This window comes from Pterocles gutturalis, unplaced genomic scaffold, assembly GCF_000699245.1.
Source record: "Pterocles gutturalis isolate BGI_N339 unplaced genomic scaffold, ASM69924v1 scaffold44396, whole genome shotgun sequence".
Taxonomy (NCBI): domain Eukaryota; kingdom Metazoa; phylum Chordata; class Aves; order Pterocliformes; family Pteroclidae; genus Pterocles; species Pterocles gutturalis.
In genome coordinates, this window is record NW_010104604.1 from 10,869 (window position 1) to 28,329 (window position 17,461).

A 17,461-nucleotide genomic window follows, 5' to 3' on the forward strand; every position below is an offset into this window, starting at 1 on the left:
ATGGATGAGCTCTTGTCTTCTTCAGAGAGCTAGTAACGGTCTGCCTTCTCTGACTTGCTGCTGATTTTTCACAAAGCTTGTAGGAATGCAGTATTTTTGAAGTTTCATATTATTTCATATTATTTTGAAGTGCCATATTATTTCAATATGGTTGAAAGCTGCTAAGTATTCAAAAGCTGTAAGGAAAAACTAGAGAGCAAGATTTGCAAGTTCAGTTTCTGTAGAAAGCTCGGCTTAGAAAAATTCTTTAATTTTTCTGATTAGCATGTAGTGGAAAAAGTAGATGCTTTAAAAATAAAGAAAAAGATTTTTAAATAAATTTTAAATAAATGTGTGGGGCGTTTTTAGTTAGTTTTTCTTACATATAATTAAATTTGGTTTATGATGAGTGTGTTTCTCTATAGGTTAGACAGCTTGAAGAAGGACATGGTGATAATCTTACAGCTGTTGATGAGAAAGCTCTCCAGCAGCAACGTTACACAAACAAGCCGTCTAGTATGTGGCACAGTATAAGGAAATCAGAAGCTGTAAGTATGGAGGCTGGTACTGTGCTGTTAACTCTCTACACTTGTAGAATGGCTTCCCAGATGTTCAACAGAAGTTAGGCATTTGGCGGTTTGGTTCTAGTATATAATTGCACACATTGAAATCATGGGAGTTTAAACATTTGTTTCAATTGGAGCTGAACTGAGCATTCCAGTGAGCGTTTTTTTGATCTTATCTGCAATGCTTGTATTTTATGCAATCATGTATATAAATGAGTCTTCAATATCTCCCTGTGATGTTCTGCTCTTCTTGTGAAGAACGGTTGGTTTATAACCTTGGCCTCCTGTTACACCATTGGCCACTGTCAAATAAAGTTTGTTTCTGTCTTCTCTGTAGCTTCCCTTTGGTTATAGGATGTTTTCAGAATGCCTTTGCTTCTGCAGTCTAAACAAACCCAAGCTCCCTTAGCCTCTCTTTTAAGTTGCTTTGGCTTCAGTCCTCTGTCAGACCAGAAACATGTCTTAATTCTTCGGTTTCAGAATACCTACAAAAAGGTTGCATAAACCCCCTCAGTAACAATAATCTCTGTTTTCTCATATATAAAAATAATTTTTGGGGAAAAAACACAAATTTAAGTCCAGTGCAAAAAGTTCAGAAATCTGGAAGAGAAAATGAAGGGAGGTGATGGGGCCTGGTTGTTGCCAGTGGCCTCCATACTATACTGAGGTATCCCTTGTGCTTTGGTTTCTCTTTCTGTGAAACAAATGATGATCAATGCTTGAGCACTTTACAGTGAATGACACAAGGTTATGGTTCAGTGTTATTCTAATAAAAATAATAATAAGATCATGTTAAATCCCCTTCTCCCATAGGATGATCTTTCCTGACAGGTTTTTCAGATTGGCCTGTCTCAGCAGAAAATTATTGTGGCATGCAGCAAATAAAAATTGTGCTTTGAGACTAAGTCTTAAAATAATTTTTTTGACTAAATATTGCTGGAGGTACAGTTTTGTTCTCTGAGGTGGAGTCTGTGTCAACCATGAGACTTGGAATAGTGTGAGTTTCCTCAGACGCTATTGTGCTTAGAGATTTTATTGGAAACAATACAGAGATAAGGATGCTGTCTCTCAAGAGAAATACTAGACCTCTCATATTTATTGACAATTAATATGCATAAACAAATTGAGGGTGTAGCAGAGAATATTATTTGTCTATTAGTTATGCAACTAGAACTCTACTAAAAAAGATATAAGAAACAAGATTAATTGTGACACTGATAAGATTGTGATCGCTGAATGATATCCTAAAGGATAATTTATTATTTGAAGTGTCTGATTATATATTTTATTTGCTCTCACTCAGTTTTTCATTGCAGGAGGATGTTGCTGCAGAGAGGAGAAAACAGGCTGTAGTAGAACAAGTGATGGTGGATCAATTATCTAGGTAAGTGAATTTGTAATGTAAAATTTCAGTTTTCCCTGCAGAAGAATTTACATTTGTAAGTGTGTGGCTTTTCTTGCCTAGGAGGTGTTTTGATCATCTAGTTCCAAGTCTTATGCAGTCTTGTGTAGTGTTATTATTTGCAAAAATTATTTAAATGAAAGTATTTTTAATTTAACTTGAAAGATCAGTTTAAAGTGCTATGTGTAAGTTAATTTTTTTTTTCTGATAAATATTTTTAATTTTATACTTGAACCTAATTTAAGGGCTTTACAATAGCACTAGTTCTCAGAAATAACCCTCCTACACCTCAGCAAAATATATGGATTCCTACTGTTGCAAATTATACTTCTTCAGTATTTATTTTCTTTTCTAAGAATCTTAGGTTTATTAGTATTCCTTTATTAATATTGACAGAACATCTCTCTGGAGTAAAGGAGTAGGTAGGAAAAAAAGGATCAAGGTTGTACAGGAAGGCTCTCCTGACTTCATTGCTGTTTGTTTAGCTCTGAGAAAGCATTGCTTCTATGTAGAAAGATGGCTTTATATGTTAAGGAGGGAAAAAAAGTAACTTACAGGTTTAGATGAGTATAGTAAAAGCATCCTCCCTTGTTGTTATTCCCATAAACTTGTTCTCATTTTTAAGCATGCTTTAATAATTCAGGGCTTTATCCAAGTTGTCTGGTTATGGCAATATAGGATGCTGCAAGCTATTTTAATATAGTTTTATGTTACCTTACACTTCCTAAATTTTTTCTGTGGGTGGTTCTACAGTATGTTGCATTCTGTGCTTAGTTTACAATCTCTGTAGTCATCTGTACTGATATCATAGCCCATTAGGTCTTAAGACCTGAGGTTGAAATGTTGTTGCACGTCACCATTTTATTTTTTCTTTGTTTCCATTCTAACTACAGCTTAAATGACCTATATTGTTTAAAAGTCTGTTAATGCTTCTACACTATGTAAAAGCTGAGAAGATATCAGGAAAGTTGCATGAAGGAAACAAGATTGTACTGAAACACAATGTTAAATTCCAAGCATCGTTGTAGCAGGATTAAAAATATGGAAGTGTTTAGTTCAGAAATCCTGAATTTTCAAAGAAATGCTTGCCCCATGTCATATCACTACGAATATGTAGGTAAAGCAGATAATTACAGAGATTATCTTAAAAAGGCGCTGGTTGTGTTGAAGTGTTTGAACCCTGCTGATGTTGGGTTAAACATACAGGTTCGTGCATCTTGGATCACAGATTTTCATTCTGTGCTTAATCTCCTTCAGCTGCTTTGCCTTATTTTTTCCATGTGTTCCTTCTACTCTGAACCCTTCTGTTGATGAAGTCAGAACAACATTCAGTAGTGCTGCGGCTGTATCAGGATGAACTTTTAACTTAAAAAAATCTCCCTGTTTATGTTCCAAATATAACTGTGCCAGTACTGCCAAACAAATTGGTATCAGGGAGCAGGATGTTAATCGGGGAGGATTAGTTAAAAACTGTTACATGAAAAAAATCTATTAAAGGAAACACAAAGGTGTTTTGATTTTTTGTTTTTCAGTATAGCCAATCTTGCGGTTAAATCAGTGTAACTGATGTGTGCAAAGATGGATCTGCATAGATCAGAGAGTAAGATTATAAAACTGTATTTGCTGTGCAAAATTATTTTTTCCTTCTGATAATGAACTATTTCAATAATGTAAAAAGAATCTAATGTATTTTTAAAGGATCTCTGCTTTTGTTTACTTGTTAGATTGAGACAGAAAATATCAAAATGTTCAGAAACCTGTTAATTTATTTCTTGTCTGCTTGATGGGATTTTGAGATCCTATGGGCTGTGTAGCCAGTGCTTTGGGAGAGGAAGGGCCAATGTTTGTTTTGGATGATGTCACTAGCCAGTACTACTACCTGCTGTCACCGATTTTCTAGGTAGCCATGGATAAAGAATATCACTGGTGGAATATTTACACTATTAGTGGAAATGAGAAAAAAATACCCTTTGTAATCGTAAGATTTATTTGACATACACATATAAAAATATACTTTAAATAATACATACATACATGTAAAGTATGGTATGGTAGCATGCTTCCAGAATATTATTGCATATATTTAATTTTGAGTAATAGAATTTGTAAAAACAAACAAAAAAATAAGGCCACAAATTTATGCAAGCTTGATGAATAACTCCAAGATTTTATTGCTGTGTTATTCCTGGATGTTTTCTTTCCTGAGTAAGAATCTGTAAGATCTGAAATGCAAATGTACCAATAGTCAGAGGGTTGTCCTTGTGCTTTCTGGTCAGAGCTGTTATAAGTGACCCAGAGCAATCCATGCATGCTGATGTTTACAAGGAAGCTCCTGGACTTCTGGGACTTGAGACTGCACCAATACGTTTTCGAAAAAGAACGCTGCATGAAACAAAGTAAGTTTACTCTAGTGGTCAATTTTTTTAGAAATACATTTTCTGCTGTATTTTTTAGTATTTTGGGCTCTGTGAAGTCTGTTTGCGTTTCCAAATGTTTTATTTCTGGCTTGGACCCACCAGCTTCATGTGAGGCCTCTTTTTGTAGTCTCCCTATGCCTATAATTGCCTAGTGAGACCTTTTTTTACATGGATTCTCTGTGTATAGTGATTGATTCATAGTATTTATAAAACCTTCTTAAGCTTTTATTGATATTGTTCATCATAGGGTTTTGCCAGCCTTTTCTGAGCTGTTGAATGCTTGCAATATTGTTATATCCTTTTAGAGATTCCTATCTTGCGGTGCATAAAATTTCATAAATATGCATCTGTAAATGCTAATGTAGTTCTTCACAATATAATAATACTTTTTCATGTTTTGATTTCTGCTGCAGTAATTAACCATATTGGCATTTAAATGTCATTCCTAGCCTGTGAGCATTGAATTAGTACCTCCAAGGGCTTAAGAAAAACTGAGAAAACACAGTGATCCATAAAATGAAATGAATCTGCAGGTCTGAGTTTTGTTCTATTAATCTTGCTCAATGTGCAGGCAAGCATCTCTGCTTTGCACATTTTACCATCCTGCTCTAAAGTCTTCCTCAACAGATGTAGTCTTTGTAGTCTTAAAAGAAAAAAAAAAGCAAAACCAGTCTCAATCTCTTCCACCCATCACATGGACAAATCTCCATTTATGGAACTAGTTATATGGCCAATAGAAAATATCCAGGTGGGTAAACAAGACCCTACCTGGGTATTTTTGGAAGAAAGCATGTTGATTGGTGGAAGTATGGTGACTGGTAGAGGTTTAACTCTTGATACAAGTGTATGTAAACAAAATATCCCACTCATATCTATGCATTCTGTGAATGAACTCTCATACAGTTACAGAACACCTTCCACATTACAACTCTGGGTTGCTTTCTAATAAAATTACAAGGGATGATCTCCTCAGCCAGTTGCCAAGGATACTATATTTCACATTTTTTGCTGTTTTGAAACAGTTGATTTTTATGTAACATCTCTGTGAGCATATAGGTATCATTAACATGCTGCATTATTTGCACAGAATAAGGACCAAATCAGGATTAACTGAAAACATGCTCTCTAACAAGCTGCGCTTTGATAGTAGGATTATATCAAGGTAATCACAAATTTTGTGAAGCTTTTCAATTCTATGAATTTATGAATTATGATCTTTACCCTCTTGAACTAATTAATTGCACTGAATGTTTCTGCTCCCAATGTTTAGAAAACTGTGTGTGCTGCATGGGTATATATATGCATGTATATGTAAAATACAAATGTTGACATGGCTGGTGGGTAGTGGTTTACAGTCCCATTGTACACTGTTAAGATGATGGGGGCGGGGAGGGGCTGGAACTAGATTTTCTTTAAGGTTGCTTCCAAACCAAACCATTCTATGATTCTATGACATAAACATATTCGTGTATCCTGAAGGTGGCACTTTTCTGAAGCAGTGAGTTGTGTACTTGTTAGACGTAGCTGAATATTCAATCATGTAGCTTCGTATACTCTAATGAAAGCAGTAGTCCTGGTGTAAGTAATCTTTTAGTTAATGAGTGAAAATTACATTGGTATACTAAAACATGATGTCTTGAAAGGTGTTTTTACCATTATGGAGAACGGAATATTGCATTAAAATATGTGTCCACATCCCGAAGTTGAATTCTGTGGTGGTTTAGAGAAAATAGTCAGGTACCTCTTTCAAAGAAAAAGATTGTACAATATGCAACATTGGAAATAAAATGCATATTACAAAATATAAATGTTATTTCTATTTGGGTTGAATTGGGTTTATATAGCTGCAAAACCATAAAGGTACTTTTCAATTTTCCTTCTAGAAATGGTCACGATGCTTGTAGAGAGTTGATTGGATTCTTTTTTATGTGTGACAGATCCCTTACTGTGTATGAATTTCGACAGTTTGGAAAAAATAGGTAGGATTAATTACTTATTAAAAAGGTTTTAGTAAACATTTTCCACTGTATCTAAGGTACTTGAATAAACATAATTGTTTTAATATTAGTTTTGAATTATTTCACAGAACAAGTGCCTTACCTTTCATTCAAAAGGGAGTTTATCAACATCAACGTGGACAGAAGAGGGGAAAAGCTTATGATCTTAGTGACTTCTATATTGTAAGTATTCTGTTGAATTTGAGTAAATTTTTTTAGTGATTTGGAAGTCATATTTAGATAATTGTGATCTAGCTTTCAGGAAAGACTGAAAGTCTTTCCTTTCAGTAACATTTTCGAATTAAAGATTTTCAGGAGTCTGAGTTATTTTGCTGTCCCACGTTTTAAGAGAGTCCATTTTTAGTGTCAGATTACGCTGTAGTTTGTAATTTTCCCACTAGAGGGCACAAGACTGCAGACAGTGTAGACCTTTTTGTAAGCAAAACGAATGGCTCGGGAAAGAGAGTCTTGAAGACGAAGTGTACCAAAATAGTTGTTCAAAATTAGTAATCTATGCAAGGTCTGCTGGCATTTTTGACACGAGACAGTGATTAAATATTTTTTTTAAAACTTGAGGAAATGGCAGGTTAATCGGTTTTAACCTAAAGTTTTGAAAATGTTTACCACCAGCTTTTTAGAGAGAGTTTTTGCAACAATGGTAAACTTCATCTACCAGCTAATCTGATGAGTGAGTAGAAATCATGTTGCATCTTCTGTACTTTTGTACTGGGTTAAGTGTTCCTGGCTTATAAGTACTTGAGCAATTTTTCAAGTACAGAGTGTTTTACTGAGTTCTTCACATGCTCCTGCAAATCTTAAGTTTAGAGCAAAAACCATGTTTGAATGAAGTATTGAAAGTAAAAGAAGCCAACATTACTTTTTAGAGTGATTTGTCTAATCATCTGCCTAATCCTAACTGTTTGCATGTGGCATTGATATAAGGGTTTCCAAGATGAAACAGATTACTTTCTTTATTGGATGGGGGTGAAGCTATTTTTTTTAGAGTGAGGTGGCTTGTTGTTGTGTGTATCTTTGCAACCTGCAGATGGAAATGTGTTCTGAATAAACATGCATCTTAAAGCCATCCAGAAAATGTGCTGCTACCAAGTTTGATAGCTCTTTGGAATGACATTGTATCTGTGAATCTCTGTATCTGCAGACTGGGTTTCTGGGCTGACATTAAGATACACACATGTCTCACAAAGTCCAAATGGTTGAGACACTTGCACAATAAGAGTGTCTCTGTGCTAATTTCTTAATTTTGGGGGCTTTATGACCTAAGCTTACATAGATCGTTGATTCTTGTTTGATTCTTCTCAGCATTCTTTGTTTTTACTTTGCTGCTTTTTTTTCCTCTCCCCTTCCCTCTTTTCCCAAACAAAAACAGATCTTTAGTTTTGCAGAATATGTGAGGTGTGTCCTCTGTCCCCAACTTGGAGGGAAGGGGAATTGATAATACTCCGAAGAGAATATACTGAGTAATAGAACTCCATGCTACTAATAACATGTTTTTATTCAATATTTATGAGTGAAAGCTAGCAATTTTAAATAATAACTTTGTAGTTAAGCACTGCAGGAATGATTTGAACCTTGGGAAGGCTACTTTTTAGTTGTTTGTTTACATCAAGTATGATTTTAGGTTATTGAAAATAACTGTGGAGGGTTTCTTCTGGTCTGAGAGAACTTTGCTCACATGTAATTGATGTGGTACCTTCTGTGACCCAGTGAGTTTTGGATCCCATAAGGATGAAGAGAAAAGAAAAATTGAAAAGTAGAGCCTGTCTGAGGGAAAAACAATCTGTAGTCTCATGTTTCTCAGCTGTTCTTCTCAGCTCTTACTAGACAAACCTAATGTGTCATCTTTGGAGCCTGCAGCTGTTTTTTATTTAGTGCTAGAAAGGCTTTGTTGAGGGGGTTAACTAACTTTAGCTACACCTTTTCAGCATTTCATACCAAAGCTTTTAACAATCATACTTCTTGAAACTCTTGCAGAATGTATTTTACAAAATATCCGACCTATTTGTAAATCATTGTATGCTTTACCAACAGGGCGCTAACCTAACTTTCCGAAGTGCTGATCATAACCTTCCAGAAAGTGTTAAGCAGAACCCAGTTTTCACCCTTCGTGTGATAAGTATTGATGAAGCAGCTATGGATTTTCTAAAGCAAGTGCAGCTAACTGTTTTTCAAGTTACTTTTCCTTCCTTAAGCAAAAAAAAAATAAAAAATTAATAAGAACTTCTGACATCTTATTACTTATACTGCTAAAAAAATAATTTGTACTTACGCTGTTGTTAGGAAAAAATAGTAATGTTAGCGGATGTTCTGTAATTCAGTAACTTTCTAAAATTATAAGAAGCAATTTTAAAATAATTAATTAAATTATGAAACTCTCCTTTTTGCTTTGTTTGAAGTCAGATATTTTCATATACAAATCATATACTGAAACTTTTCTTATGTGATGAACTAAAATACATTTGGGGAAAACTGCTTTTTTGGTCATCAACATTATTATTATTGAATCCTTTGTGAAACTTAGGTTAAAAGCTTCTATCAGTCATTATAACACCAATGTTTGAACACAGGGAAGGGAAGGACTGGAGGTTTTTCTCTTTTTTTTCTTCTTCATTTTGTTTTTCCTTCGTTTTCTTATCTGTTCATTCTTCCAGATATTGCCACATGTTGAAGACTTCAGGCACTGGGACAGGATTTCTGCACTATTATTTCAAAATAGGTTTTAGTAAATTATGTTGTTCCATAATCTCAAAGATGGGAATTTCTTAGAACTTCTTAAAAAAATATATATATCTATATAACATATACTTCTTTGAGTATATGTCTCATCCAAGGATGAGACTGCTGCCTCTGCGGGCACCCTATTCTGGTGTTCAATCACCTTCACAGTACAAAAGTGTTTCCTGGTGGTCAGAGGGAGCCTCCTGTGCTTCAGTGTATGCCCATTGCCTCTCGACCTGTCACTGGGCTTCACCAAGCAGAGCCTGTCTCAGTTGTCTTTACTCCCTCCTGTCAGGTATTTATACACACCAATACGATCCCTCAAGCCTTCTCTTCTGCAGGCTAAACAGTTCCAGCTCTCCTGGCCTCTCCTCATATATCAGATGCTTCAATGCCTTCTTGACTAGTACCAGCAATAACAGAATCTTAATTAAATACATTCACTATCTAAAGACTACTTTTGTTAGCACAACTCAACTATTATTTTTCTTTCTGCAAGTGTTTAGACACATGAAGCTTGTTCTCAGTTACGGTAATATTCACTTTAAGGTCCCTTTACACTGAAAGCTTTGCAAAGGAACAATTGTGAGCTAGCAGTACATGAAACAGTAAATTCAAATTTAATTGGTTATAGAAAATATAGTTGTGTGATGCTTAGTGCTAATTGTTCCCTCTCTGCAAGATTTCCATGAAATAAAACACAGTGTAGTTTAATTTCAGATTGTTTATGTAAGACATTTTACATCTCAGAAGCCTATCATTCTGTTAAACAGCTTTTTCTTTCATTTGTTGCTAATCTTATACCTGTGAAATTTGGAGTTGATCCAGTGTTATATCTGAAGGCTCCAGAAGGAAGACCTGCTCACTGGGTTATAATTTTGGATTTTCTGCTACCTGTGGTGGAACAGATTGTTTCTTTTTTATACTCTCTGTTTTCTTTCCATTAGTGACTAAATTTCAGATCATGAAGTCTGTCTTTTTCTTCTGAATGGGGGTATTATTGAACTCAGTATTCTCTGAACTCAAAACTCTTGAATTGAATCCTCTTTCCTGCCTTACTGTACTCACAGAGAATCCTGCTCAGGTACAGCCCAAAAGGTCTGTTGCAGGTTTTTAGGAGCTGCTTATGCCTTGCTGTCACAAGCCATCAACCTTTTGGTTTACATGTGTCTTAGAGAGAGTATGCTGTCCTCTGTAGGTGGTTATTGACTCTGCAGTTTAGGTGGTTTGATACATTCAGGGACTTTTTGTAATAGGAGATACCCAAAGTGGAGATGAAAAGTCTTAATAACAGCAGAGAGGTAAGTCTTTGGCTTTGATACAGACAAGCATTCAGGGACTTTGTAATAGGAGATACCCAAAGTGGAGATGAAAAGTCTTAATAACAGCAGAGAGGTAAGTCTTTGGCTTCAGAAGGCAGCAGGAGGAGTAGTACTCCATGCAAAGCACTGGAGAGCAAGCAGCTCAAAGCTGACAGTAGTGCTTTTCCTTTTGCCTTCCTATTCTGATTGAAATAATTATTGTACTTTTTTTTTTCCCCAGTAGGTTCTTCCACAGTATTTTTTTTTTATCAACCTTTATCATAATTTATGATGGGGGTTTCTGGGAAGCCCTTCTCAGAAGGGAATAACTTGCCAGACAAAACACAGAATTTAACCATAATTCCTAGATCACACCTAAGTTATGCTGGTCCAGCTTTTGATCTACACCCTTGCTATTTCTCTTCAAAACAGAGACTTGTAGCTACTTCATGTTATTTTCCTATTGGTAACTACATGTAGTTGCTTTAACAACCTCTTCCAGTGGCCTGAGCTGAAGACTAGGATTGTCTTGAAATACATTTCTGGAGATTTGATGCCCAGGAGGAATTATCTATTATTAATGATTTAGTAAAGGAGCTGCTAATGGAATATTGTCAGAAAGGAATTTCTGCGTATCTGCAGCTGTTCAGCAAGGACTTTTGTGTATGCCATCTCGAACTCAAGCAATTGGATACTATGCTTATAAGAGTAGTATAAGAATTTTTTTTTGCTACAGCTGTTTTGGATTCAGTAATATTACATGTAATTTCACCAGTAAACGTTAGTTTTTATTATTCTAGAGCTTCTTCTATGGAATTCAAGCAAGAGTGTTCCAAGCAAGTGGTTGATGACAGCAAAGTTTTCGAGAAGATTCAAGGTTTGAGTCTACCAGAAGCCATTTAATTTTAATTTCTGTATTTCTATCTTTACAGCTCAATGCAAAGAACAATAGTGACATTATAAAGATTTTATTTGTATACATGCAATTTAAAAAAAGTTAGATGTTTATCAGAATATTATTAGAATCTAATACTAGCATAAATCAGTCATAAGAATACTTTCTCCTCTCTTTAAATAAAGTCTGTCCAAAGATTGTGGAGACAGTAGAGAATAATTGTGAATGTAATCAATAAAGTGTTAATTTCTGTGTTGACATAATCTCTGAAAAAATGCTGATACACAACACTGATCCTATGTTAAACTGGCATTAAATTTAAAAAGTTATTGGCAAAATGTACAAAGATAATCTCATTTCTTCAGTCGATTTAGTGCTAGTTAGTACTTTTGGCCATTATTTCTATACATTGGTAAGTTGTTTTTTGATAGTCTTTAATATTATGCTTATTAAAATATGTGGGTGTAATTGAGAGATTATCTACTGGAATATGTAGATAAATTTTACCAGGTTCCTACCTACAGTCTTTAGGACAGAGACATAATTTTGTGTTTAACATTATGGAAAGATGTTTATGCAGAGCTGGGTATAATCTTTGTAACCTGTGATAAACAAAAACTGTTGAACTGAACAGCTTCCAATTTGTAGAATCTCCACGATTTACTATCATTAGCTGGACCTGTTTAAGTAGGCACTCTTTGGTCACTAAAGTCTGCTTGGATTTTTACTTTTAGAAAAATTGTTGGAATAATAAATTAGGGATATTTTTTTTAATCTTCTAGTTATTCTGTTTTTTTCCCCTCGCATAATAGACACAAGTTGATTTGTCAGTTATCTGACTATATCTAAGGTTTGCTGGTGTGGCCTGGTAGAAGGTTGTGCGTATATACTTCAAGACATCTTTTAACATACGTTTGAGTTTGAACTTCACTGAAAAAAACTTCCTTCTTTCACCCTCCTGCCTATTTTACTTTATTATTGTAGATACAAGTAATTTGAATATATAATATGATATTAGCAGACTACTTCTGTTAGCAGAGTATGCTGAGAAACTGAGACATCCCCGAAGTAAACCTGCTACCTAAAGATTTTGATAAGGCTGTCATTTTTTGCCATAAAAATAGTTCTCTGCATGTCATTTTGGAATAATTTTGCAGAACTACTTATATTTGTTCTTGTTTCCATGTGTATTTACCGTGTTTGTACAATGAAGGAGCAACTCTGTGTCCCATAATGAAATGCTTGCATTACTAAAGTAATGTTCCTAAATTGCTTTGCATGTTGAATCACGGTATGGTTGTAAGCAGTTTTATAATCTGAGCACAATAGAGGGTAATAGCTTTTCTTGCTTTCCTTCTGTGATCTCTCTAAAAGTTTTGTTAGATATTGATGCTTCTGTGTATAATTTCTACTCAAGTAACTGATAGTTTCATTTTGAACTGACATTCTTTCATCAAAGATTAAGGGAGCGTGAATGTGTGGATATGTCATTTTAACCAGCAGTATCGTAAATAGTTGTGGTTTTCTTTATTTTTGTATCAGCTCCATAGCAAGTGGCCAACTTCAGGTGAATGCTGTGTTCTTTATTTCTCTAAATCCTCAGGTACACTCAGACAGACATTAAGTAAAAGAGGAGTTCGGGTTATAACAGGCTTAGGAAAGTATTTCCGACAACTAGACAAGAACAGAAATGGTTTTCTCTCTCAGGCAGACTTTAAAGAAGCTCTAAAAGTATTCCATTTGGAAGTGTCTGAAGGGGTAAGTCTAGCTCAAACTGTAATCGTGGGTATTATCTTACTTTAATTTATGGAATCACATATTTTCTTTGCTTAAATCCATAGTTTAATAGCTTTTTTTTTGCAAGGTGGCTTTTTTTTCTGTTCAGGTATATTGGCATATATGCATTCAGTTCTATGAAATTCTTCAAAATAAAAAATAATAAATTTAAGAACATGTAATCTCTTTACATCATGAAGAAGCAAGTGGGATTGCAATACTTTTTTTTTATTTTTTGGCCTTTTAAAAATAATTTAGATTATGCTATTTACTTATCTTTTTTCTTTGTTATACATATTATGTTCTAAAAATAGCCCACAGCTATCAGAACTGCAAATAGTGTGAATTATGGTCATCAGCGACTAATGATGACTTGCATTATTTCGACAAATGTTTGAGTCAGTTTGGATTTGGAAGTTGTGTTTTTTTGTGAGCATACTGTAATTTCCTATTTAGCAATTGTTTTATTCTGGGACATAGTGAAGAACTTTGGCAAAATATTTTCAAATTGCAGGACTTTGAATCCTTATGGCTTATTCTCGATGACAGCAAGAGTGATAAGGTCGACTATGGAGATTTTACTCGTGCTGTATTTGGAGAAATGAATGAATATAGGAAAGCATTTGTAAGAAAAGTAAGTTTTTTGTTGCAGATATTCCAAGTGTAGATATTTTGCAGTCTAACTTCGGAGACATCATGTTCTGTTGTTGGTGGGGTTTTTTGCTGTTTTTTAAATTGTGCACCTGGTAATTAACTTTTTAAACTTTCAGATTATTAAAATAAATGTAAATTAGAGGACTGCATGCTATTCCATTGTTGAATTAGTTAATTTTGAACTCTGCAACTTACAATTAATTCCTTTATTATTATGAGTTTGTGTGTGTGTGTGCTATTCTTACAGTTCCATCCAGTGCATGAAGCATCTAGCATACTGAAACTATCTTCCGGAAGGCTGTTTCCTTATTTTGTCAGATCACTGAGTGTGTGTGCAGTTTTTTTCTCCTTCACCATCTGAAATAGGAGGGAATAACACTTGTCTCCTTTGAGATTTACAATTAACTCATTATATTTGTGAGACTTCTTATATTTGCAATGCCATTTGTTTTATGTCTGTAAGGTAATGTGGAGCCGTTTGCAGTATGAAACCCTGACCAGCCAGTAGAGTAGCAACTGGATATCAAGTTCAAGAAAAATTACATACACTTTCATACTTTTAATCATGGAGGATCTGACTCTCCTTGCCTTATGAGTCAAGCATGTGTATTTTGAGTAAACTGACATGAAAATGAAGCTGCTGTTAGCAATGCTGAAGAGGCTGTGTTGAGGCCTCTGTCAGAATGACACAGGAATCTTAGTAATTGGAGAAGGCAGAAAGGAAGCAGCTTAACTTCTGATTCTACAGGTGACCTAGAAATTCTGGAGAGAAGACAAATTTTTGTGAGTTGTTGAGGGGACCACATTTGATGTGAAATAAAATAGTAATGGAATTCCATAATCTAGAATAATTTTCTGGTATCTGGTACTTTACATAAAATAGGTAGATTGACATAATCCATTGCACAATATCTAAAAATATGTGCTAGGTAGTTAAGTATGTTTGATCTTCACATTTCTCCGCTTGTTTTTCACTTTGGGTTTTTTTTCCTTATATGATTATATGAAACTGTTTCCCTTATAGGCTTATATGAAACTAGATTTCAACAAAACTGGGAGTGTGCCTATGGTAGATATCAGAAAATGTTACTGTGCAAAGAAACATCCTCTAGTATTGGCAGGTAATTCACATGAACAACAACAAAAAAATCTGTAACTACTGAAGTAAGTTTGTTAGCAGAGATACCGTATCCAGAATCTGGTTGCAAATACAAACTGTGTTCTTATTGGATCAAACTTGAGCTGTTAAGGAGAACTTTTTTTCCTCTGAAGACCTATAATGTGTCTGTCTGGAACATGACTATAAATAGTAATGGAGTTCATATGCACAATTTTAATACTTGCTTTTTGTCAAGCTGCAAATACTGCATATATGCAGAGTACTTTCTTTCCCATAGGACTACATTTAAGCAGTTATTTCTCAACTTTGGTGTGCAAGTTATTAGTTACACATATGATACTAGTAATTTTCACTTAAAAGGATACTCTCATTTTTCCAATGCTATAATACTATATTTTTTCCATTTTTTTGCCCTCAATGCTATTATATCATCTTGAATATAGTCTTTATTAAGTCACTAGAACACACATATCAATTGCAGAAGACTTTTTGAATGCAAACTTGCATCATAAGGTTTTCCTAGAGCTTTGAACTTGTGTTACATTAAACATATGCTTTATTGCAAGATAACTTGTGAATTACCAAAGTTTTAGTTTACAAATACATTTTTTTTTGCAGTAATTTGAAGAAAAAAATGTTCCTGATCTCATAGTTCATTTAAAACAATTGTGGCCTCATGCTTCTGTTGCTATTTAATTGCTGGTGTGTGCTTTTAAAGTAAGGTGATTTCTGCAGCTGTTATTAAGTGAACCAATGACTTAATTCTGAAGACTGAATGGTTAAATTTGTTCTAGAAAAAATATTTGCAAGCTAAAATTTGAAAGTTTCTTGCCTGAAATACAATAAATGCTATATATGCACTGTTCTTGAAAATGTAGTTAATGGAAAAAAATATACTTTCACAGGAAAAGCTACAGAAGAAGAAATTCAGTCGTCATTTCTAGAAACATTAGGAGAGTCCTGCAGCAATCCCAATGAAGTGTCCTATTCTGAGTTTGAAGATTACTATGAAGGATTAAGTTTTGGAATCGTGGATGATGATGATTTTGTCAATATCTTAAGGAATCCTTGGGGAATTTAGAGTGGAAGAAGAAAAAATGAAGAAGAGACCTTTTCAAAACAAGGAGTGCGCTAAATAAGGGAGGACTTAGTCTTAATATGCATTACTTCATAATTAGTGTCTTAAACTGATTTCAGGGACTGAAAATTTTAGGTGTTTTCAGAGTAACACTTGACAAATTTCTTAGAGTGTCTGTTGAGCTATGCTAACCACTTTTTTTGATATAAATGCTGTTCATTCCTTTTCATTGGAAATGATAAAGGCTGTTCCCCATACCAAAAGCCATCATTTACTTGATATTAAAGTAGCCTATTTTAAAACAAGAGGGAATTGGAATACTAAAATGCATGAAGGAATATATGCAAGAGAGAATTTAGTTTTATGATGCATCGTGAAAAGCTTTAGATTTGACTGTATAAATATCAACGGTAGCTTTTCTTCAGAGTTTTCTTCTTGTAAAAGTAATATGTTTATTCATATAATGTTCTTTGTCTCGTTTCTTGTTTCTTATGCTGGTACTTTCTTGAAAGAGAGCAGGTCATCCTTTTGCAGTTTTGAGGATGTCTGCCTTACTGAAAGTGCAGAGATGTTCACACCAATCAGCCCTTTGGCGTGTGGCCCATTTTGACTAATCTTATTTTTTCATCTTGGTCAGGCATCCAAAGCTGAGCACTGAATCCCAAAGGTTTTAATAAGCGAACACATATTTTCTAATGCACTTTGTCCTTTCCTACATTTTGATAAGTGGTTTTCAAAATGAATAATTTCTACTTAAATATCTGGTTTCTTGACTTTCAATTGCTGAGATTTTTTTAACTAAAACCTAGCAATTACATCCTTTGTCAAACTGATATATAGCACTTCATGTCTACTCTGAAAGTATAAAACAGAAAAATATAAAAAAACCCATCACAACAAAAATTAAACCATCAATTAAAATATTCCTTGCTACTTGAAAACTCAGCCAGATATGCTTTTTAATGTAATACATCTTGTTAATTCAGTAAAAATCTTAGTGTTAAGAAATAAAAAAATGTATTCTTAATTATATATCTAGAGAGAGAGCCTTTGGTTTCAATATACCTGTCACCAAAATTAACTGTACGCTGAACTGCATTTCTTAAGCCTATGCAATTACAATATATTAGTTTCCTCTGTGCTTGTCTGCTTGGTTTTGAATTTACAGTCTGTGGTTAACAGACCCTTCCTCTGAGATGGAATTTGTGTTTCATAGGAATTGAAGGGCAGTGCTGAAATTAATGCTGTGGAGTGAGGAACTTTGGTCCCCCTGTGGCTGACTGGTTTATTCTAGAATAGAGCACTTTCTTGTTCTCATAGCTTGTGCATTGTTTTGTTTTGGTAGTTTGTACCCTGTCCTCCATTGTAACTGGAATTGCAGTTTCTGCTCTAAATCCTGAAAAGAGGGACTTTGGGGGGTTCTTTTGGGGCTGCAAAAGTTGTATCTATTGGTTTACAGATAACTGCAAATTCTGTCAATACTTATTCTAAGCAAGAATTCTGATGTGGCTCATGACGATTTTCTCACTCCCAATTCCTG

At 34.5% G+C, this 17,461-nt stretch overlaps 1 protein-coding gene across 1 annotated transcript; it reads left to right on the forward strand.

Annotated features, from left to right (window-relative positions):
* The first annotated feature begins 1,873 nt into the window (after positions 1-1,873).
* Positions 1,874-16,343, forward strand: CAPS2 (calcyphosine 2). Its single transcript, XM_010087118.1, has 10 exons — positions 1,874-1,929; positions 4,224-4,343; positions 5,452-5,526; positions 6,451-6,544; positions 8,411-8,526; positions 11,199-11,275; positions 12,897-13,051; positions 13,584-13,703; positions 14,748-14,844; positions 15,749-16,343. Exons 1-10 carry the CDS (start codon positions 1,910-1,912, stop codon positions 15,922-15,924), a joined length of 1,050 nt encoding a protein of 349 aa, XP_010085420.1. The 5' UTR covers positions 1,874-1,909; the 3' UTR covers positions 15,925-16,343.
* Positions 16,344-17,461: the final 1,118 nt, after the last annotated feature.

Bases quoted from the DNA above. Each gene is read 5' to 3' on its own strand.
- CAPS2 (XM_010087118.1), top strand. From the start codon at position 1,910: ATGGTGGATCAATTATCTAG. The intron at 4,344-5,451 runs GTAAGTTTACTC...TTATTTGCACAG, and splicing joins AGAACGCTGCATGAAACAAA to AATAAGGACCAAATCAGGAT. The intron at 14,845-15,748 runs GTAATTCACATG...ATACTTTCACAG, and splicing joins ACATCCTCTAGTATTGGCAG to GAAAAGCTACAGAAGAAGAA.